General features: G+C 41.9%; 1 protein-coding gene and 1 gene segment (V, D, J or C); one reads left to right on the forward strand and one right to left on the reverse strand.

Moving 5' to 3' along the window:
- The window catches only part of LOC309390886 (Ig kappa chain V-III region PC 3741/TEPC 111-like), a 380,622-nt gene that overhangs the window by 333,173 nt on the left and 23,872 nt on the right, over positions 1-23,577 (forward strand).
- LOC309390887 (phospholipase A2-like) lies at positions 373-20,311 on the reverse strand. 2 transcript variants are annotated; one of them, XM_081950757.1, is made up of 6 exons: positions 20,054-20,311; positions 12,171-12,299; positions 10,014-10,806; positions 5,650-5,815; positions 5,142-5,248; positions 373-1,497 (listed from the first exon to the last, which is right to left on the reverse strand). In XM_081950757.1, the coding sequence occupies exons 3-6, from the start codon at positions 10,051-10,053 to the stop codon at positions 1,346-1,348; spliced, it is 465 nt and encodes a 154-aa protein (XP_081806883.1). In that variant the 5' UTR covers positions 10,054-10,806; positions 12,171-12,299; positions 20,054-20,311; the 3' UTR covers positions 373-1,345. The 2 variants fall into 2 exon arrangements, with proteins under 2 accessions (XP_081806883.1, XP_081806882.1); XM_081950756.1 differs by lacking the exons at positions 10,014-10,806; positions 12,171-12,299; positions 20,054-20,311 and adding an exon at positions 9,875-9,992.

Raw genomic sequence — 23,577 nt, forward strand, 5'->3', positions numbered from 1 at the left:
ACGATGTTAGTAGCTGGTCAGGTGAAGCACGTGTTTTTCATTTTAAGCAATGGCTTGTTAATATGGATGAAAACATAATGGCCTTTTAAAACAATATGAGTTAATAATTATATTTCAGACTTTGAACAACTGAGACTGGGAAACCAAGTAAGTGGTTTGAGAGGAAAGGGACAGAAGGGGGGGAAGGAATAAGGACTGCACCTCTACTCCTTCTCTTCAGAATATTCTCTCCTGCCATTGCATTTCTGACTACACTGGCAATTGGGCATTTTTATAGATGTATATTCAATTCTGTACTACGCAGGTTATTATTTACACATTGTATAGGGGAAATATAGGAAACGCGGGGAGAGGAGAATAAAACTTTCTGAAGAGTATTTCAGTTTCAGATTAGAACCAAACATATATTCATTTTGTGTCACGTATTGATAGCTGAGGACTGGGAGCAAAAAAAAAAGTGACAGTGTTAGGTTTAAAGAAAGAAATGAGGGCAAGGTGGGAGCAAATTAAAATTGATAAAGCCAGTGTGAGAAAGCAAGTATGCCTGAAAAATAGATTTATTTATTTATGTATTATTTATTTCCTATTTATTTTTATAAATAATTCAAGGTGATGAATACACCTGGTAGTTTTTCCGCCTATTTTTCCTAATGTCACAGTAAAGATTTTAGCTAAGTATATAGAAAATAAAAATGAATCCTAGTGTTATTATGTCAGTCAGTCTGTCTGTCAGGGTTCCGACTGAACTCAAGAGCAAGCAAGGGGTGCTTTGCGAGTTGACAGACTTATATGAACAGTGCTGGATGTCAGCTACTGAAGGGCTGAACTGTCTGTCATTCATATGGGTTAACAGGACTTCACAAACTTTAAAAATCTATAATGGCAGATATACCTAATAGTTGTAGAGATTAATTTGTTTTGGATCAGCATCCCCCTGCTTATGTTTGTGACAGACACTTTGGTGACAATTATCATTCCTGATCATTTGGTTAGGTTGGCTAGGGATCTGTAGTTAAAAAGATTGTGAAGGTGCCACATTGCACCTGGCTATTTTGTCATCCTCCTGTAGATCTGTTTAGTTTCTAGTGAGCCTTCTTAAATTTACTGTACAAAACCATATCCCAGGGAAAATGAATCATTCATTAACGAGAAAGCACTATTCTCTGCTGCCGTCAACTGGTTGTTTAGATATTTGCAGAATTTCAAAGTATGATTCATAATTTCAGGAGTTGGAAAAGTGTACAAGATCAGGAAACCTATAGCCTTCAGGTAGAAAAACGTGGAAATAAAGTCCCTAATATTTAAAAAAACTCAACAGTTTTAAATTGATTATTATAAAAATCTATTAATGCTTATAGCCACATGGAGGATATATTTGGCCACAAAGAATATTTGGCCAGAAGATGTAACGCTTATTGAATGGGGCAAATCTCCAACACCGAGCTGCTTCTTTGTCGCACTGGCAAATTATGTTTTGACATCTGTCTAGAACAGCATCTGAAAAAAAGGAATGAAGAAGATAGTACTGCTGGTTATGATGAAGTAGAGCACCAAAATAAAATAGTCCTCCTTATCTATGAAACTGGCATTTATTAAGATGTATAATCTTAAAAGATAAAGGATTGTTCTGTTTGAAACTTTTTTGAACACTTTAAAATGCATAACATGAAATTCATACTGCTTGAAGGCCATTTTGGACATTTAAAAAAAACAAAATTCATGATTGGGAATTAAAGCATTGCCTGGGTTTGACGTGTGCATTAACCCACTATATCTTACAATTGCAAAATATGTATCAATGCATATGTTAAAACAATGCACTGTACACTCCATGTTCATTTTTATTTATTAAGTCCTATGTCACACATCCTCTTTTCAAACATTTTTCTAGGCCTTTCTGTGAAAAGCCATTCCGGAGAGAAGTGTCTCAGCAACACGTGCCTCTCCAGAAATCTAAACTTCTGAGTAATATGAAGTATGAAAAAGAAAATACCTCTTACACTAAGTGGGCAAAGGATTTTAACTCTTGCTGCTCTTCTGTACTGTGATTTCTAAGAAATCCACAGTCATGGTACTCTGTTATGAATGTGGTATAGATGATATAGCAATATTGCAGCTAACTCTGCCCACAGCCAGGAGTTCGACCCTGACCAACTCAAAGTTGACTCAGCCTTCCATCCTTCCGAGATCAGAAAAATGAGGACACAGATTGTTAGGGGAAATTTGCTGACATAGTAAGCCTCTCAGAGAGTGCTAGTTGCCTCAGTGGCTAAGACACTGAGCATGTCAATCAGAAAGGTCGGCAGTTCAGCGGTTCGAATCCCTAATACAGGTCTCCTGCGTGGGCAGGGGGTTGGACTAGATGACCTCCAAGGTACCTTCCAACTCTCTTACTGTTTACTTAGTTGTTTACTGCTATAAAGCACTTTGCAGCAGCTGATAAATTTAAGTGCTATTGCTATTATAGTGGTTGATGATCAAGAGCTGTCCTTTAGGCTGAGAAGTGTCCAAGAGCAAGGACCACAGTAGGCAGGGCATTGGATAGGGATGGGGTTTTGCAGAGGTTTCAGGACTGGTTTATTTTTCAAAAGTTCTGTCCAGCCTATTTTTAAGAGTAATCTACAATTTAAATATGTCATGAACCTCAGAAAAACAACACTGTATCACTATTTTAGCCATCATAGTCAAGTAATAGCTACAATGAATGGCCTGCATCCCTAAAATCACTGGCTTTTACCCACCTGTGTTTTATGAATTGCAGCAATTCAACACTGTTTATATATTTTACATATTTACATATTAAGATTTCTATCTAAAACTTTACCCTTCCATCTTCAAACATCACAGATCTTGGAAAATTGAAACATGCTACAAACAGCTTGAGTAAAAGTACATGGCATTAAGTTAGCACAAGACACTAACAGTATATTCAAATATTCAATGAAGCCATTTTTTTTCACCACTAATCTCCACAAAAAGATTGAAACTGCTTTAAGTTAAGGTGATAAGTATAAACTTCCAGCCCAGTAGTGTGGCCTTGCTAAAAAGACTGGCATGTTCCAGCAGCATGATTAGCAAAATGGAAAAAACAAAATGATACTCTGGCTAGGCATAGGATAGCAGTATAATGCTGTTGTTGTCAAACCTCATTTGATGAATTAATTAAAATATCCAATATCAAAATCAATACCCTTTCATAATCACTTTTAATCAGTGGTGGGTTTCAATTTTTTTTGGAACTCTGTGGGTGTGGCCTCCTTTGTGGGAGTGGCTTGGCAGCCATGTGACCTGGTGGGAGTGGCTTGGCAGTCATGTGACCAGGTGGGCATGGCTAACTTGGAAAATGTGGTGAAACTCACTTAACGACGCTCTTGCTTAGCAACCAAAATTTTGGGCTCAATTGTGGCCATAAGTTCTTTTTCTTTCTTTCTTTCATCTCTCTCTCCCACTTTCTTTTTTTCTTTTTCTCTCTCTCTCTCTCTCTCTGGCTCTTTGTCTCTCTCTCCCGCCCTCCCTCTCTGTCTCCCTCTGTCATTTTCTCTGGGTGTCTATCTGTCTGTCTCTCTCTCTGTATATCTGTCTCTCTCTCCTCCTTCCCCCATCTCTGTCACTCTGTGTGTGTGTCTGTCTGTCTGTCTGTCACTCACTCTGTGTGTGTGTCTGCCTCTGTCTCTTCCTGTGTCTCTCTCCCCTCCCTTCCTCTCTCTCTGTCACTCTGTGTATGTGGGTGTGTCTGTCTCTCACTCATTCACTTACTCACTCTGTGTGTCTCTCTCTCTGTCTGTCTATCTTTCTCTCCCTCCCTCCCCCTCTCTGTCTCTCTCTGTCTGTGTGTGTGTCTGTCAGTCTCTCTCTGATTCCCTCCCTCACTCCCTCTCTCTGTTCCTCTGTCTGTCTGTTTGTCTGTCTCACTCACACACACACACTGTGGTCACCTTGTTGAGTGTTTCAATCACATTTGAAACACTCAACAACTGGCCTGCATTTATGGTATTTTGCAGCATTCTGCAGTCATAGGACCAAAATATATGCTTTTAACAGCGTGGAGCAGCGCGAGGCTCTGCGCGGCCAGCGATGATTCCGGAGGCCATCAGTGGGGGGCAGGGTCCCCCCTCGCGTTCCTCGTCTTCCCGGATGGCCCCCGGAGTCATCGCTGGCTGCGCAGAGCCTCGCCGCTGCTCCACGCCGTGGAAAACATAGGCGCAATTACAGCCCGGAGCAGGAGCAAAGCCCCTTTCCCAACTGGCCCTTCCTCCCTCGGAAGGCTTCGGAGGGAAGCTTTTGCAGAAGCCCGGGTGAGTGACAACATGTTCCCGCCGTTACGAAGTCTCGGAGGCTGTAATTTTCTGAGCTGTGCGCGCACGCCTATTTTCCAAGGCGTGGAGCAGCGGCGAGGCTCTGCGCGGCGAGCGATGATTCCGGAGGCCATCAACGGTCCCCCCTCGCGTTCCTCGTCTTCCCGGATGGCATCCTGAGTCATTGCCGGCCACGCAGAACCTCGCTGCTGCTCCACGCCGTGGAAAACAGGTGCGCGTGCACAGCTCAGAAAATTACAGCCTCCGAGACTTTGTAACGGTGGGAACTTCTTGTCACTCGCCCGGGCTTCTGCAGAAGCTTCCCTCCGAAGCCTTCCGAGGGAGGAAGGGCCAGTTGGGAAAGGGGCTTTGCTCCTGCTCCGGGCTGTAATTGCGCCTATGTTTTCCACGGAGTGGGGCCGCGGCCAGAAGACAAGGAACATGAGGTAGCGCAGCGGTGGCAGCGGGGAGTCAGCCCCGATGCAAAAAACGCCAAGGGGGCGGGGCAGGAAATTACTTCCGGGTTCATTCTCCAACCGGATTGCGCGATCCGGTGCAATCCGGCAGAAACCCGCCACTGCTTTTAATCCAGAGAAACATTTAATCCAATTACTATTACATTGTTTTTTATAAGATGAATCTTCAGGCAAGTATGAGAAATTGTGTTAGTATTAAAGTTTTTTAAAACAATCTGCTTAGAACAGTGTTATGAATATTCCAAGATCTCTGAGAATAGGACCGTCTGAAATTAAAGCTGAATGTTTCACCTCTAGAACATCTGTTACGTACTCGTGCCTCTATAAGATCAGATAAAAAAATAATAATGACATTCAGGTTGTACCTTACCGCATATCACAGTATTGTTCTGACAAGTCCACTTATATCTATCTGTTATGGGATGACAGTCTTGTCGTTTTGCGAAGTCATAACAGCAGTCATGTCTATGGCAGCACCTTTCAGCAACAGAGACTGATTAATATCATTGATACGAACCCTGATCATCAAGCAGTATGTGGGGCACTGTGAAACTCCTATCTCTAGATCATGCTTTAAAGCCCTCTCTAAGCATTTTTACAGCATATTGCCCCCAACAATCTGGGTCCTCATTTTATCGACCTCGGAAGGATGGAAATCTGAGTCAACCTTAAGCCGGTCAGGATTCAATTGCTGGGAGTTGGCAGAATTAGACTGAAATACAGCTTTCTAACCATTGTGCCACCACGGCTCTTAGATATTCTTGTCTTAAAGTAAAGCTGGCTTCATTAAAATGTATTAAACAGAGTGGGTTAATTCAATTGAAGAAAGTAACGGAAATATGAACTTAACAGAGAAAGAAGTGGTGTACAATACATACCAATCTGTTTCATCCGTAGGCCATCCGCTTCCTCCTGAACCACAATAGCATCCATAACTTATATAGGCCAAAGGAAATCGGCTTGTACCACATTTTAGGGTTTCATATAATTCAATGAGTCCTCTTTTATTCACAGAGTGTTTTTTTCCAAGAACACCATTCCATACTGCAAAGGCAGAAACTAGGATTTTACTACATTGGAGTAGCACCATCCAATAGTTGCTTTATCTCTTTTTATACAATCTGCATCTGCATTAATATATACATTATATTGTGTTTGGCTGGAGTGTTGGGCAGCTGTTAAAAAGAAGAGGGAGTTTAGATTAAGCTTTGGGTTGGTATTATCCCTCTCACGTCTGAGGTTGTCTTAACCTCAGTTATTTAACATAGTATTTAACTATAAATCAAAGTAAGTATTGTGGCATTTTAAATAACCTACTTGAAATAGTACTTTAGTTTAGTATGACCGTTAAATGTGAAGCAACAGGAGAAAAGACATTTTAGATGTAGAAAAAGAGGATACTATGTAAGTCCCAATCAACTTCTTGTGTCATCCCCAACTTCCACTGCTTATGGTCCCCATCAGATAACATGGGGAAATGCAGCCCTTTCAGAAAATAAATTACCCATCTTTGTCCTCAATATTGCTCAAATCTGCATACAGAAAGTTGCAACATTGCTATTTTGGAGGAACCAACTTCTTACTTTCCATGCAATAACTTTCAACAAACTCCCTTCCTACATTAGATGATTAAAGATGAACAGGGCTTTCAAGGAACTCCTTATGTAGTCTATATGAGTATACTGTTTATCTCACAACATTTGCTATGAACTGTGTGCATTGATTTTAAATCTGCACAGGTGTCAAGAAATATGAAAATTAAAACCATGTTAGGAGTGCAGCGAATCAATGGAAAGCACAACAAAGTAGAAAGGGCAAGCTTTCAACTTCCTGATTTGAATAGAATTCTTTGCCGTTATCTTGGGCACATTTTCAAGACAAAAACAAAACTCCAAACTGAAGAACCCTTTTACAATTGACTTGCTTTTGTTTCCCAGGACATTCTTTGACTATCAAATATGCATACATGAAAATACAATATTATGTTTTTATTATACAGTGTTCAATCTTAATTTTAAAACTAAAGAGAAATATGTGGTTTTTGTTGTAAAAAGAAAATAAAAAACTTAGTAGCCATTGCAACCTCTGAGTCATAATAGGCAGGTATATGCTTATACAGAAACAGGCTACTTCTACTTAAAGCAGGGGTCCTCCAACCGCTGGTCCGTGGAGTGGCACCAGGCCACAGCCTGCCAGAAACCGGGCTGCACAAACAAGCGAAGCCCCATCCACAAGATGCAGGCAGCACGTGAAACTATGCCCCTTCCAGTCGTTGGAAAAACCTCTCCCAATGAAATAGGTCTCTGGTGCCCAAAAGGTTGGGGACCATTGACTTAAAGGCATTATATTAAAGCATTAAAACTTTAAAGCATAAAAAAAATCTATTTCACGGATAGAAAAATACGTTTGTGTGTGTAGAATCCGAAAGCCCTAGAAAAATCTAATTTATTAAAAGAATTATATCCACATTAAGATAGGCAAAGTGATAAATTATTAGTACTGAATTCAGTCTGTGAATATTTACATATTTCAAATCACAGATTTTGGCCTCCAAAGAATTAAAAAAGGAAATAAGGCAAAACTTCATTATTTTACTGATTCCTGCCACCCATCAGTTCAATCAAGTATCATTTCAGAAAGGTATCACATTTTAAACACTTATGGTAAGTGCAGTTTCACAGTTGACTATTGTATTACAGTATGTATTTGGCAAGACAGTTTTGCTGAAACCTTAGAAGTTTAAGAATGTACAGAAGTCCTCATGTGTTCTTTTACCTGAAAAGATTATTAATAGTCTCTTTTTTAAAAAAATCTGAAATTTTGTTGGGCTATCTGGGAATCTGGGCTTTCTTAACTCTGGAGTTTGGACAGATGTATTTTAAAGTGCATTAATTAGGAATCTTTGGATAATTTAAAATACCTTGTGGTAATGTTCTTTTATTTTTTGTTATTAAACTTATATGTCACATGTTCCCTGAGAAAACTTTAGTTATCTTATAATCATTCAATTAAAATGCAATATAAAACATTAAAACAATAAGTAGGGATCATAAATTTAAAATTCAGTTAAAATAAAGTTGACCAGTGTGGAGAGGGAAGGAGCAAAGTGGGCACGGGGAGGAGATGGGTAATACACCTAATTCATTAGCCACTTCCAAAATCGCACACCACCATTCGGGCTCCAGGCCAGTTGGCACAGCCATGTCTTCAAAGCCTTTCAGAAGGCCAAAAGGGTGAGTGTGATTCTCACCTCAGGGTGCATGATGTTCCATAGAGAGGCAGTCACGACAAAAAATGTTCTTCTTCTGGACCCTTCCACACAAAATTCCTTCATTGATAGGGCTCACAGTATCCCCCTTCTGCTAGTACAGAAAGGTGGGCTAGTCCCACCAGTGTTTGCCAGTTTCTCAGGTAGCCTGGACTCATGCCATGAAGGGCTTTAAAAGTGATAACCAACGCTTCAAATTGGATCCAGAAGCAAACTGGCAACCACTGCAGCTTATGGAATAGCAGTGTAAAATGAACCACCTTAGGGCCCCCAAGAAGTGCTCATGCAGCTGTGTTCTGCACCAGCTGAAGCTCCCAGATATTTTTCAAGGGTAGCCCCATGTAGAGTGCATTTCCGCAATCTGACTGTGAAACGATCAGGACTTGAATGACTGAGTGCAGGGACTCTCAATCCAGCAAAGGGCACAACTTGTGCGCTACACAAAGATTTGCAACAGGCCTCTTAGACACAATTGCCAGCTGCTCATTGAGCAGGAGTCATGAGCCCAGGAGAACCACCAGATTGTACATCAGGTTTGTCTGGGGCAGTGCAACCTTACTGAGAACTAAAGATGTTAAAGTCCCAGAACCAGAAGCTCCGTGTCTTATAGGGTTTATTAATGCACATGCAAGTTTTACAGTTTTTTTTTAAATCAACAAACTTTTTCTGCTGACATTTGTTCACTTCATTCCACAGCCTACACATGAAATAAACCTTTCTAAAGAAACATAACTGCAGGAGGATTGAAAAAAAAGTAAAGTGGAGGTACATGTTAAATTTTTCAGGAGGACCACAAGGGATGAGGTGCTTGGGACCCAAAGGGAGAGACCATTGAAATATAAAGATGAAGAAATCACCATCCTTAAGCAGATTCCAAAAAAGATAAGAGAGAGAAGGAGGAAGTATTCCTTCTTATGAAAGAAATTATACAAAAAAGGAATTTGATTTAGATGGCTATTGCCAGAAGGAATGTTGATCTTTTGGGAGGGAAACAGATTAGAATTAATACAGTGCAAGAGGCGGAAGCCTTTATTAAAAAGAATTTCCTCCTCCTAGAGGACAAACATAGCGAAGGTAGGGGAAAGGACAGTATGGGGCAAGATAAGAAGGAGGGGGGGGCTGAGGCCTCCTCTGGGGACAGCAAGGAAGGAGCAATATCGAAAAGGCTCAGATCACAAAAATAAAAGTATTTGAAATAAATAGCAATTGGTGATATTCTAGAAAGTGACAAAGGAAAATGAATGAACACATGGTTGACAACATAGAAAAAGACCTTGTTTTCTGCTTGTCTTTTATATTTTGTTTTTAAGATTGTAAAAATTGTGAGTGTTGGATGGGTTTCTATCACTAGTGTGGGAGCTGCCCAAAATTTTTGCATATCCCTTTACCTTTCCCCATATATGTGTAAAAATCAATAAATTTTTTTGGAAAAAAAGAAAAAAGAAAAAAAGGTAAAGTGATATTTAAAAAGTCACAAACACATGCACAAAAAAAGTGGGAGAGATATTCAGCTATGAGAATTGTTATTTGCCTTTGTGCAATCTTCAAGTAAAAAGTCTTTACCTCAGTTTGCAAGTTTTCACAATTATAAATTTTTAAAATGTAACATATTCAGTGTGGGATTCAAGTAATTTTCTGCCCTAAATGATTTCTTCCAACAACCAGTTTGCCAAACTGCTCAGAAAGTTAACAACCGGTTCTTCACCTGAAGTGGTGCGAATGGGCTGAATCCCACCACTGTACATACTCCCTTACTAGTTAAATGCTCAAACAAGTTATTATGACATGAAGTGTTTTGGGGGGTAAGGGCAATATGAAAAAGTGTACTTACTCACCTATCCATGTCTTTCTTGCTTCTCTTGAATTTAACAGCAATTTAAGACTCATGTAATGCATTGTCAGCATTAAGTGAGGAAAACAGAAGGGGAAAAGGATCGGCATTTCAGGCCAGCATCTACCATCATTTGCACTCACCTGCCTGAAACAGCAGCAGTGTCACCAGCTGGAGTTCCATGTGGAGATCAACTCTGTATGATCCCACTCTGGCTGCAACACCTGCAGTCTGTTTAGAGTAGACTCTCCCTGTATGTTCTGCTGTCAAATTGAGCGAAGCAATGGGTGTGTCTAAATGCTCCTTTATAGTCTCCAAATTAAATATATTATTCTGTAAATTTCAAACACTTTCTAAAAGAGATCGTTATTCAGAGGCTTATGGAAGGAGAGTTCTCTGATGCCAGGGCTTCTATTTGTAGATTGTTCCTTTCATCAAGTCTTGTTAAAAGGGAATTTGATTGAATCTGCTGGACAGGTTGACATATTACAATCACAAAGACTTAATTTCTGTGTAACAGGTAATGGCAGCATTTAAGTTAAAGAACTACTAAAATAAAGATCTTTTGTTTTAATGCTTGAGATTTTAGCAAGCTGCTTAAAGTGAAAAAATGTAGTTCAAAATCTATTTTTAAATATTAATTCAAAATTACTGGGGTTCTCTATATGCCCAGGGGCTCCTTGAAACATCTGATTTTTGTTTGGGATTTTCCTTCCTCCATGACAGCCATTTTGTGAAAGAAGAAGCTCTCCCATCACAGACATCATAAAGGTCCATATGAGTGAATGTTCCAGTCTATCCTGCAACGAGGCTGACAATGTATTCTTCCTTGGAGCCAGCTATTTCTAATCCATGAGGTTTAATATTCTTCAGGGAGAATTATTAATTAATTTATTGTTTAAATGAGATGTATGGTATTGATTTGTTTCTTCAATTCTGCCAAAATGAAAAAAAATCAGTATAATTTGGAGGAACAAAATATATATTTTAAGCATTGCACAGGCTTAAGGCAACCACTTTGCCCCTTAAAATCTTTATTTTTCAACATTAAAGAAACCCTAAAAAGTAAGCACCACTCAGTTCAAGGGTGTTCTTGGAGCCCAAAGAGATCCCGGGATCCACATCCTGCTAACTCCTGTTCTGTTCTTCAACTTAACATTTCTTGCAATATAATCCTTGTCACCATATTACTTTGAGAGTGCTTAGCTCTTTTTCTTATTTGGCCACAAATTAAAATTACCTTAAGTTTTTAAAGGTCCATTAGTACCTTCTATTAATTACTAAGCAACCTTTCAGGGTATTTAAATATTCTGTGAAATTTTGTTTTAGTTTAAATAATCTCCAAAAATCTTGGAATGATACCATCTTTAACCCTCCTTTTCAGTGGAGGTTTACTTATATTTCACTGCCAGAGACATATTGTTTTGAAGTCTCTGTACCAGTTGGCTATACTGTATACCCAGGGCTTACCTGACCATGATAACTAATATAGAAATGACTCTCAATATCAAATAGTAGACTTCAATAATGTGATTTTCCATACTATGATTACAGGTATTTCAAAATTAAATCTCAAAGGGAGTGGATCATTCTATCTATCTAAATTTTAAAAGAAAAACTAACAGATAAATTTATCTCTTGCAATGGAGTGTATCATGACGTGTTTAAGATTATAACCTCAGAATTAATGGCTACATTTGATTTATTTTAGGTACAAACTGTACAATTGTCCATAAATTGCAGAGATCCGGAATATAAAAATATCTATTCAGAAGTTATATATTTCTTGCCGTGAGCAAAAGTCACAAGGCAAGAAACAGTCAGTTTGTCTAGTGGTTTTAAGGTACCAGGATAGAAACTGGGAGGCTATTGAGTTCTAGTTCCACCTTAAACCTGAAAGCTGCTTGGATGATTGGGACACGCAGTCTCTCTCAGTCCAACCCTCCACGCAGGGTTGTCGTTGTAGAGAAAATAATAAAAATGGGATAAAAAAACTATGATAAAAAAGCCACATTCAAGTGCAATATAAAACAACAAAGATAAGATAGTAGGAAAACAACACCCAGTCTTCCATCTCTTTAGAGTAGCCAACTTAAACAATGACTTTGTATAAAATATAACAGAGAACTTATACCACAGTTACTCAACAAAGAGACACACTAATACATTAAGTATTACTAAGTATACATTTTATCCAAGGCAGAAAGAAAATTGACTTAATTAAACAGCTGTAAAAAAACATACATCCTTGAATTAAAAAATCACTTCTCTAAAATTGGCGTAGGGGGGAGTAAATTTACCCAGAAGCTCCAATCTGCATTCCAGTTGTCTGGAGATGTGAGCTGCATTTTCTCAGCGGAAACATTAAGATTCTCTTCTTTATCCACCAGTGTTTGACTGATGAGGCCATGACATACTTCATGAAGGGCCTGGTGAACAAGGAATATAATTGGTATTTTAATGAGGTAAAGATAAAAATCCACAACTCCTAAATAAAATGAGAGGATCAAAGAATAGTAACAAATCATTCCATCTTCCACATCATCCAATAAAACCAATGAAGCTTCCAGAATAGGAAGCGAAATGTCTTTTTTCCTCAAAAATCATCCAATTGCCTTTTCAAAATAAAAACTTTTGATATAACTATGACCTTGATAACTAAGAATCTTCATAGACATTTTGATCAAAGAATAAGCATCCTTTTCACCCTTGGTTAGAGCATTTAATAAGTTTTTCAACTCTGGTTTAATGCATTTTATTATTCTTTTATATAATCAACAATCTACTAAGTTCCATCTTTTAATTGTTTTCCGCATTTGTTTATCTTTATTTTTATTTTTTGGGTACACATTGAAAGGTTTTGAAAGTTTATGGTGTTATCAGTTTAATAGATGAAATAACCACCTGGAGAAATATGTTTTATTTCTAGACTCCATGTTATTTTGGACAATCCAAAGTTGAAAGGATGTGGGCATATAATAGATTTACATCCCAAAGAAAGGAGAGCTTTTACATTTACTAGTGAAGTTTCCAAAACCTTTAGAATCAAGGAATTCTTCCCAGTCCCCATCTGACAGATGATAGAAAATCTGCCCCTTTTTAAATATATGCCGTTTCCTTTCCTTTGTAATGCTCCACACTCAGAAGGGAGGGGGTGAATGAGAGCCCAGGCCAACGGGACGGGAAAGTTTTGGCGATCCTAGTCAGTGACGGGAAAAGCGAGCGAGCAACAACTTTCCGCCTTTTTCTTTTAGGTCTCCGCCACTTTTTCAGCCACCGTCTCCGGGAGACGGGAAGGCAGCAGCAGGCAGAGGGCGGCTGAGAAGGCAGACTTTCCACCTGGCATCCCCCAAGACCCTCAGTTGTTTTTATTGTAGGCTAAACTTTCGACCCAGCTGCCCATAAAAAGATGGAGTGGGGAAGGGGGAAAATGCCGCGCCTCTTACCATGGAGAAGAGAAGGATGCGAGCCGCAAGCGGTCCTGAGTGCCATTCGCTCGCAGCGCTTCTCCTCCCCGCGGATTAAAGGGCCAGCAGCACCCAAGCACAGCGACCACGCATGAGCTCTCTGGGCCGAAGACCAGCAGGAAGGCACAACTGCACAGCAGGGACGTGCGGTCAGGGGAGGCAGGGGAGGCAGAGCCTCTCCTCTCTTCATGAAATAATAGTATATAATATTATATACTATATATATATATATAATATTATAATATTATATACATCCGTCCGGCCGCGCCCGGGAGCTGCAGAGGCAGAAATGTTGTCGGCGCTCCCGGATGACGAAAGCACGAAAGCGACTGGGTTCCCGGACGGAGGTAGCCAGAATGGCGCCGAGGTAGTCCGGCTGGCGAGCAACCGAGGATCAGGCTGCCTCTCTCGCTCTTTCATCCGCCCGGACCGCTACATCCGTCCGGCCGCGCCCGGGAGCTGCAGAGGACGGAGGCAGAAATGTTGTTGGCGCTGCCGGATGACGAAGGCACAAAAGCGACTGGGGAACGACAAGAACCTTCCTGCCTCTGCTGGATTTCGCGCGCTGCAGTCGCGAGGAGCGTGCAAAGTCCAGCAGAGGCAGGAAGGTTCTCGTCGTTCCCCAGTCGCTTTCGAGGACTGCGGAGCGCGAGCCGGCGGAGCATGCTCAGGAAGGCGGGGAATGGGATCACGTGTGCTGGAGGCTGAGGCAGCCTGAGCCTCCAGCACACATGGTCCCATTCCCCGCCTTCCTGATGACGTCACAGCCTCACCAGCCATCAACCTCACTGCACGTCACTGCTGCACAGAGAGATTCCTGGGCTCTGCTAGGGATCTCTGCGTGACGCGGCCCCGATACCTGCCCCAGGAAAATGATCTGGAGAGAAGTCCTGCATGAGATGGGCGGCAGGCAAATTTAATAAATATTGTCACTGAGACTGAGCCGACCATAGGATTAACATCAATCTGGAAGTTCCCCTTTTTTATTTTGAAAAAGCAGGGAATATAGGTGTACTTTTCTTATTCATACCCAGTTTTTGAAAAATATTCTGTTCAAAGTTTTGCGCGCACCGAATCTGCAGTAATGCTGGGAGCAACCCACTCCTGATCTAATAGTGAACTTTTTTGCATTTTATTGGGTTGTACAGTAAATTAAATTTTCCTTCACACTTCACTTTAGCATAGTTAACCAAACAATTGTTTACTCAACCTATTTACCATCAGTTGTATTTTTTTGGGAAGGGAGATGGGTTGTTCTGCTCTAGATAGTTTATGGACTATATGGTTCCAGATGAAATCCAGTTTTTTTCCCTGAGGATCTGGTGGCCCATTCAACTGAGACCTTATTTTTGACCTGGAATGGGCAGGGGACAAAGATATGCCTATATTAGGGATTTCATTGTGGTGACAAGTCCAGAAAAACCTACTTTTCCATTCTCACTGTACTCATGGATATCCATCCAGCTGTATTTTTTACAGTGACTCATTCATTAGTATAGAGGGATGGGTCACAGGACTATCTTATGGATATCTGTGAAGAATATCCTAGGTACCTGGTGAGTTAAATCATGTAAATTAAATTGGTTGCTAGTAAGCCGCTAGGCAATTCATGATGTGATTAGCCCTACATGGCATTCGTTAAGAAATGTTGTTTGATCAGTTCGCAGAAATGTTGTTGCAGTATCTACCCTCAAGAACTGGAATGGGTTGAGGAGGAGCCAACGTCGCGACGATACGGACATGCAGTCTTGATGCTCCGAGATCACAGCCAATACTTTTGCCGCTGGGTGGTCTGACTGATGCAAGAGAAGTTCTTCAAGCCGACGACAAAAAATCCAGCCAAGGCTGATGAAGTTGGGGCGGCTCCAAAACAGAAGGATATGGAAAGAGAAAGTGTTTCCAGCTGATGAGGAATTTTTACCATTTTAAAAGAGACTGACTATAAAAAACTTAAAATTAATTTAAATTCGAGAACAGAAGAAATAAGCGGCGGAATTAAGCTTTGAATGATTTTGGACAGTGGGTTATCTTACTTTTTAAATGCTATGCTCATGAATGGAATTTATGCAAGCCTTTTAAAACGAATGGATTAAGTTTTCTTCTTCTATTTTTTCTTTTATTATTCTTTGTAACCTATGGACTAAAATTCTCCTCTTTCACTACTGTGGGTGTTTCTCTAACTCATTCAAGAATCGGACCTTTTTTAACTTGGAATATAAAAAAGATACAAAAAGAAACAAAGAAAATTGTAACCATAACACTGCTACTCGGAGGCTGGAGGTTTGTGTATTGGAAATGAAACACTTACTTTCCTTACTGATTATCCTGGCTTGACACTCCAAGGTCTCACTGCTTGTTTATAGAGAGTGATAAGAAGAAAAGCATACAGATGTCCCTTTGAAGTTTATCTTTAACCAGAGAAAAATGAAAATAAAACTTTATTGTGAATTTATGCTTAATCTTGTAAAAACCTTCCAAGACAGAACAGCAGTGTTTGTTAGCTGGAGATAATGGCACAACTTCAACAGCAGAAAGAAACCTTAAGCCTACAAAAGATATTCTTGGAAATTTAGAAATTATCAAACACATTTGAGAGGACGGAGAAGAAATTGCAAGACTTAGAGCATCTAACAGTAAAATATGATGAAGTTGGAGATGTTTATCAAGTGGAAAAAGTGGAGGTTAGAATCCTAAAAACCGAAGAGGAAAATGACCATAAAGAAATTAAATATGCTGATATTTATGGTGATTGGTTTGTGTCTGGAAATGGAAAGAGTGGAATACAGAAAGAGGAATTAAATGGAGGGGAACTCTACCCCAGCTGGTAAGACACAGAAGAAAAAACAACAGAATTTATGGATTTAAAGAGAGAAATTGTATTAGCAACATCATTGATAACACTACTGACAATTAAAGATAAGCTGATTAAGGAAATAGAGGAAGGGCATCGAAATTACATGAGAGATTTTATAAAAAATGAGTTGCTAAGAGGAGTCCATACAAATTTGATTAAGGAGATGATTAGAGGACTGATACCACAAATGGCAGAAGCCATGAGTCTGTTTTGCTACTGGAAAGATACAGGTTGATAGATGGAAGTGTACAATTTAAAACTAGTTAAACTTAATGAAATTTAGTGACAATAGATATAGTTAAATAAATAATTGATAATGATAATAATGTATACATGTGTAGTGTTATGATAAGTAATAATTGGATATGAATATTGAAAGGTACCCATGAAAGGAACATTAGAAATCTTTTTGATTATATAGAAAGGTTAATAAAAAAGAACTAAGTTAGATTCAATTAAGTCTTGATTATTAGGGGAAAAAATGTTATGATACAGGATATAGTCAAATAAAGGAGGGATAATGATAACAACGTATATATGCATGGGTTCAACATAAGGAAACTGGATGTAAATTGTAAACAGTGATTTAGAAAGGAGGATTAGAAAATTTTGTTACTAAATATTATGGATGTTTAGCTAGAATACAGTGACGTGCGGTGAGGTTTATGACTGATGAGGCTGGTGACGTCATCAAACCACGTGGTTGCTCCGATCGCACGGGCGCAGCCCAAACGGAGAAGTTTCTTTTCTCAGAAATGTCAGAAAGAGGCAGGCAGGCTGCCGCAGCTCCACTAAGAAGACATTTCTGAGAAGAGAAACTTCTCCTTTCTCCTCCTTCTCCCCCCCTTCTAGCACTGATGATGTTACCGTGTTTCCCCGAAATTTTGGGGCTGCCGGGCGGCTGCTCCCTTGTGAACTGGCTCCCGAAGAGCCGGGCACAGCCTCAGGGGCGAAGCAGGCATGAGGTAACCATGCTCACGAGCAGCTGCCCGCCAAATCCCCTCTCCAGCTGGGAAAAGCGCCATTCACTGACCTAGGGGGTATCCCTAAGGTGCCAAGCCATGTGGTGCTCTGCCCGCCCCCCCAGCTCCTGCGGCTTGGCACATTCGGGATACCCCCTAGGTCAGTGCATGGAGCTCTGCCCGGCTGGAGAAGGGGGTTGCACGAGCGCCTGTTTCGCCCGCAGCTTCACCAAGCCCTTGAGCAGCTCTCCCAGGCCACCGCTGCCGGCCGCCACCCGCTGGCCATTGCTGCCCGCCGCCGACCGCCGACGCCCCACTCCGAGCATAACTTTCAAACTCCAAAACTCGGGGCCGAGTCTTCCAGCATCGGCCACTCTAGGAGTACTCTCTATGGTGGGCCGGCTGCCGGACAGAGAGTTTTCCGGACAGAGTCTTCCAGCAGCCGGCCCACCATAGAGAGCACTCCTAGAGCGGCCAATGCTGGAAGATTCGGCCCCGAGTTTTGGAGTTTGAAAGTTATGCTCGGAGCGGGGCGGCGGCAGGCAGCAACGGCCAGCGGGCGGTGGGCGGCGGCGGCGGCCTGGGAGAGCTGCGCAAGGGCTTGGTGAAGCTGCGGGCGAAACAGGCGCTCGCGCAACCCCCTTCTCCAGCCGGGCAGAGCTCCATGCACTGACCTAGGGGGTATCCCGAATGTGCCAAGCCGCAGGAGCTGGGGGAGTGGGCAGAGCACCACATGGCTTGGCACCTTAGGGATACCCCCTAGGTCAGTGAATGGCGCTTTTCCCGGCTGGAGAGGGGATTTGCCGGGCGGCTGCTCGTGAGCATGGTTACCTCATGGCTGCTTCGCCCCTGAGGCTGTGCCCGGCTCTTCGGGAGCCAGTTCACAAGAGAGCAGCCGCCCGGCAACTCTCCCCTCTGGCCAGACAGAACGCCACTCCCCAACCTAGCGGTATACCGAAGGCGGCAAGCAACGTGAGCGCTCCCCCCCCGGCTCCTGTAACTTGGCCCGGGATCCTTGCAAGGGGAATGGGACCACGTGTGCAGGCGGCTCCTCAGCACACAGCCTCAGATTAGCAGAGCTGTCATCCCCTTCCCCTGCACACGTGGTCCCATTCCCCTCCTTCCTGAGCCAACATGAAGGGGACCGCGGCTGCGCTGATTGAGGCTGGAGCTGAGGAGCCTCCTGCACACGTCCCATTCCCCTTGCAAGGATCCTGGGCTCGCCCGATGTAAAAAATGGCGAGATCGGCACACTTGGAGCTGCTGCTGAGATGTCCAGGGAGGCTAAACCAAGCTGCGCGCCTCTCCCAGCCACTTTCACGGCTTCCTGGAGTAATTCTTTTTTATTTTCATGATGAGAGTGGTGAGGCTCCGCCTCCCCTGCCTCTCCTGACTGCACGTCACTGCTAGAATAGGACATGGAGGTATGATGATGGTAACATGTATAAATATCTGAGTTAAAATACTTGAGTTAATATGAATTATGGTTGATGACTGTGGAAGAGATGCACGAAAGTCTTTTGTAACCAACTGATACATTCTACAGTATGTAAAGAAGGATGTGTTGTGTTTGTTTTGAAAATAAATAAATAAAATATTTAAAAAAACTGGAATGGGTTGACCAGCCTCTACGTTATTCTCCTTCAAGCAAGTCTTAAATCCCAAAATTGGACTATGGATGGCTCCTTTGGGGAGGACAGCTTGTGGCACATGTCATGGGTTGTTCTCTCTAGGTTAAGTTATTTGCTCCCTCAATGATTTTCATATATTTTAATTGTTCTCTTCTCAGAATTGCCTAGAGTTGGACAGCCTTACAAATATGATTTATAAATACTTTCCCTGAAAACAAATTTAGCAGAGCATTTCAAGACCACTTCCTTAATTAGTGTTAAGTACTAATTATTCATTTCTGTAGCATATTCTTCATACAGGAACTATAACAGGAAAAAAAGTTTGGTTCCAAACCACTGAGCAGGAGCAGTCTGGAGTCCCTAGACAGAAGTGCAACTTCCCAAATCCCAAGGCAGGGTAGGAGCAAAAGGTTAAGATCTATTGTCAGTATCTTTATGCAGGTTTTATTTTATGGGTTTTATGAAGTTTACTAATAATTGAACAAGGCATGGTGCTGTTTTATATTTCAGCACATCATTCAGGGCTAGATGAAAAAGGATGGTAGGTAGGTAGGTAGGTATAAATAATGTGCTAACCAGCCGAAGAGGATTTTAATAAGAATCTTAAAATAGAAAACAGTAATTAAATACTGTATATATTTGTACCTGCAGCATTTTTCTGCTCTCATTTTGTTCTCATTCTTCAGGGGTTTTCCTTCCCCTTCTATGAATACATTATGGCTAAAATATATTTATAAAAAAGCTGATATTCACACTTTTATTTTAAAAAGTGTTGCCAGAAGCTTCTTGTGATAAGACACTGTAAATTAATTGAATTTAATAAATATACATCTAGGCTTGGAATATTGGCACTTGTTCAAAAGGAGAAAATAAGGTGATAAAAATGAACGTTTCCTGTAAATAAAGAGCTTCTTTTACCTATTATATTGACATAAATTCCAAACTAACCATAGGTTCATATGCACTGTATCACTGTAATTCACACTTTCTGAATTCCTGTATGTGAGCTTCTGTGTGTTCAACTTCAACTGATCACAGCAGCCGAGTATGTGGACTTTAAAATAAGCCATGTCTGCTAGTCATTTCTTTGAAAAGTGCTGTGAGCTCAGCAAGAATAGCAAAAGCTGCAAGTTTCCACAAGTGAGACAATAAGCTCAATAAGTGAGAAACAAATTAATCAAGGACAAAATAAAGTGAGGTTTGCTGTATTTTAAGCTCTCCTCAAACTGCGCGCTTTAAAAGTACGGGAACTGCAACTCCCAGAATTACCTTTCAGCGTGAGACCCGGAATTTTTTGGCCGTTGCCATCCCAACCTGGCTGAAGAAAGGGAGGGGGGCTGGGCCGTTTGTTTGGGAATGCCTGGAGTGGTAGTTCAGCAGAAGGCCGGAGCTAACAGTCTAACGGGAAGGCTCCCCAGCGGTTTATATTCAGGGCAGCGCTGCAATGTTGTCTGAAGGTTCTGGACCTCAGTAGCTGTCATGGGCAATCCGAAGACACTTAGCCAAGCAGCGGGCACCTTGAGTTCAGGCTAGTCCTCTGAGAGACTGGCCGCCAGAAGATGGCGCTGTTACATCAACACAATAGGACTGCGTATCACAATAGGGCTGCGTATCTCCACCAAGTGGCACTTGGTGGTAGAAACACGCGCCTCGCGCAGCTGCCTTCGTAACAAGCACGCGGAGTTTCCTCTCGCTGGAAAGTTTTTTATCGGCCCCATTCAGAGAAGGGCTCAGTCTGAGCAACCAGGATTATAGCTTACTCTAAGTAGTTACTAGGACGAAGAAATATCTGGACAACTGCAGAGTTCTTTTTTTTTAACCAAAAAGGAATGGAATACTTTCCCTAAACCTCTGCAATATTTCACAGGTTTTAAAGTATTCACAAAGCATCATACACCGCAGTGGCGTAGCGTGGGGGGTGTAGGGGGGGCCGGCCGCACCGGGCGCAACATCTGGGGGGGGCGCGGAGGAAAGGAGAGAGGGGAAGCGAGAGGAAGAAAGAACGGAGGGGAGAGCGAGGCGGGGAGGGGAGGAGGGGGAGAGAGAGGAGGTTGGGGAAGGGAGAGAGAAAGAGTGAAACTGGATTCAGGGAATGTGGCCCCTCCAGAATCCCCTCCCCGCCTTTTCTCTCCCGGCGATAGTCGGGCGCTTGCAGCTGGCGAAGAGAAGCGGCTGGTGGAGCCGAGAAGGGCTGTTCCCAGTTGAAGAGTCTCAGGCGCGCTGTCGGGCTAGACTCTGTCAGGAGTTGCTCGCTGAGAGTCTCTCTCTCTCTCCCCCCCCTCCCCCCTCCCCCCCCCGGTTTTCCCGGCCGCGCTCTCCCTTTTTCTTTCCTTCTCTTTCTGTCTATCTCCCCTTCCAGCACACACTTACGCGCAAAAAAACTGTGTGTGTGTGAGAGAGAGGGAGAGAGAGAGTACAATATACGTGTGCAGGCCTTCCAGAGAACCGGAGAGCTGAACCAATCGAGGCGAAGAACTTGAGGCGCGGGTTGGAAGGTTAAGCCAAAAAAGACAGCGAAAGGGTGCCTGATGGGTACAATTGAATCCCGCCCCTGGTTGTGCTAAGATGGGACCATCCAGGAATAAATAAAAACAGCCGATTTCGAACCATTCTCCACTTCTGACTGCCCCACCTTAAGGAACAGAAGACGGCAGAAATGTGTTGGGCCAAAATAGTTGATCATGTACTTTCTGTGATGGAGTAGCATGGTAGCAAGGAGGCACCAGATTTTCAATGTTGTTCCATTTCCTTTTCTCCATATGAATAGGAGCTAGGCTAGATGAGCCTTGTCCTTTCCTCAGTATTGTGTAAAAAGCAGGGAAACAAACAGAAGAATAGAGTTATTCTTCAAAGCTGTTTCCTCTTATTTCCTACACACTTCCTCTGGAGCCTGACTTTCCAGCAAGCATCTTACAAAGAGAGGTGTGTCAACAGGTAGAAAATTTGCACATGCCCATATGACTGAAGGCTGCTCCTCCTTTGGTATTCCATTCTGAGAGGAATAAAGGGCAGTGGAATAGGAATTGCTTCTTTTGATCTTCCCTGCACACCAAAATACCAGCATTTTCAATTGATGATTATAAAGAACAATTACTACATTTCAGATTGTTTATATGCATTTTCACTTTGGTATCTAGTTAGTTCCTTGCTTTCTGGTTGGGCAATATTCAATATGAGCTGGTTAAATCACACTTAGTGCTACAATAGCATTTTACCAAAGCTCAAAAAACCGAACAACTACTAACAGCAAAAAAAAAAAAGTAGGTTTTTTTTTTGCATCACTGCTGCTATCTAGTGGTTATATGGTTTTTTGAAGCCCAGACATATTATCACTGATTCATCCAGTATTGGATGCTTATTGAAAACCTCTCAGATGGCTGATCATGCTAAAAGATGCCTTATGGATTTCAGGTTAGAAAAAGTCAGTGTATTACTTTTTGTTATTCATTCAATGAGATCCCTACCATGTTTCTTGCTCATAATTTTTCCTCTCTTTCCTCTTCCTCTAGGACTTTACAATAAAAAGTACACTTGCTCAATTCAATCCCTGATGGCAGAATCTCCAAAGCTAGTGTGTTTTGTATAAAATGATACCCCTAACTTTCTTATATAACTTTACTCATTCTTTTACCATTTAGAAAAATTGATCAAGTTTGGACCCCTTTGCTGTTCACAGAAAGAAGATGACATGGCAGAAATGATTGTTTGTGCTGTTTGGGAGGAAAGTTTCACAGGCCCAAATAAAGCCAGGATGAAATATAAAAAGACAGTATTGTCTTGTGTACGTGTTCTCTCTGGGCAGTTTGTTTCTAATTCATTTTTTTTCTCCTTTACACTATATAAAAAGAACGCAAGTAAGTTAAAAAATACTTCTTTTTCTGGATAATTCATCACTCTCTATTCTTAAAAAATTGTCTTCCAGAAAGAAAGGATGGGTAAGCAACTGCAGACAGGCTGTTCTTTGCTATCTCAACTCTTAATTTCACAAGTGAGCTATAGCTACCCTGTAGGGATAAGCATTACAGAACATGGGTCATAGAACAGTTCAGGCAGCATGGCTGTAAATAAACATGGATTCTAATACTTACAGAAATACTTTATCTGATGTTAGTTGTTACTATTTTTGTACTATTACTACTTTTTTGTATATCAATATTGATTAATCCTGCAAAAGGAGTAATTAGAAGTAACTTAAAAGGGGGACTTCCGGTTCCGGCGGCTACGGCGACGGGCAAGTCTTTGCCCGCTCCCGCTCTCCCGGTGGGCTTCCCCCGCTTCTGGGGGGGCACAGGATGCCCCGAAGAGGCGTCCTGTCGAGGGAGCGGCTCGCGGAGGGCCCTGGCATCGGCGGCGGCTGGTGGGGGCTTCTCCGCTTTGCTCTAGGCACCGGGGAGCAGTTTCGGAGGGCGCGCCTGCGTCTCGCCCCATGCCGATCGGGCAGCGTAAAATTGAAGGAAGCAGCGGCGGTATGGTGAGGTGCTTCCTTTCTCCATTCCTTTTTTGTTGAATTGATGGACTTTTCAGCAAGGTTATAAGTTAAACTTTCGGAGCTTCGCTGGAGGTGCGGTTAGAGGGGGGGATTTTCCCCCCCTTGGACAAGCGGCTTGAAAAAATTCTGCTTTTGCCCCTAGGAGGAAGGAGGAGGGGGGAGAGCCAACTAATGATGCCTCACCCCTGTAAAAGTGATTTTCACTGGACTTAGTTTTATAATTTGTTGATGACCTGAGAACTTTGTGAACTTTTGAAATTTTACTATGCCTCTGAGCCCAAAGCTGGCAGGGCAAGATGGCACA

Source organism: Natrix helvetica (genome assembly GCF_964273705.1).
Source record: "Natrix helvetica genome assembly, chromosome: 4".
Lineage (NCBI taxonomy): Eukaryota > Metazoa > Chordata > Lepidosauria > Squamata > Natricidae > Natrix > Natrix helvetica.

What these genes read in the sequence shown, in the direction of transcription:
- LOC309390887 (XM_081950756.1), bottom strand. Translation starts at nt 9,980, where the DNA reads ATGCCGATCCTTTTCCCCTTCTGTTTTCCTCACTTAATGCTGACAATG. An exon ending in AGCAAGAAAGACATGGATAG is followed by an intron (nt 5,816 to 9,874) that starts GTGAGTAAGTAC and finishes CTGCCTTTGCAG; the next exon opens with TATGGAATGGTGTTCTTGGA. An exon ending in CCTACGGATGAAACAGATTG is followed by an intron (nt 5,249 to 5,649) that starts GTATGTATTGTA and finishes TGTTGCTGAAAG; the next exon opens with GTGCTGCCATAGACATGACT.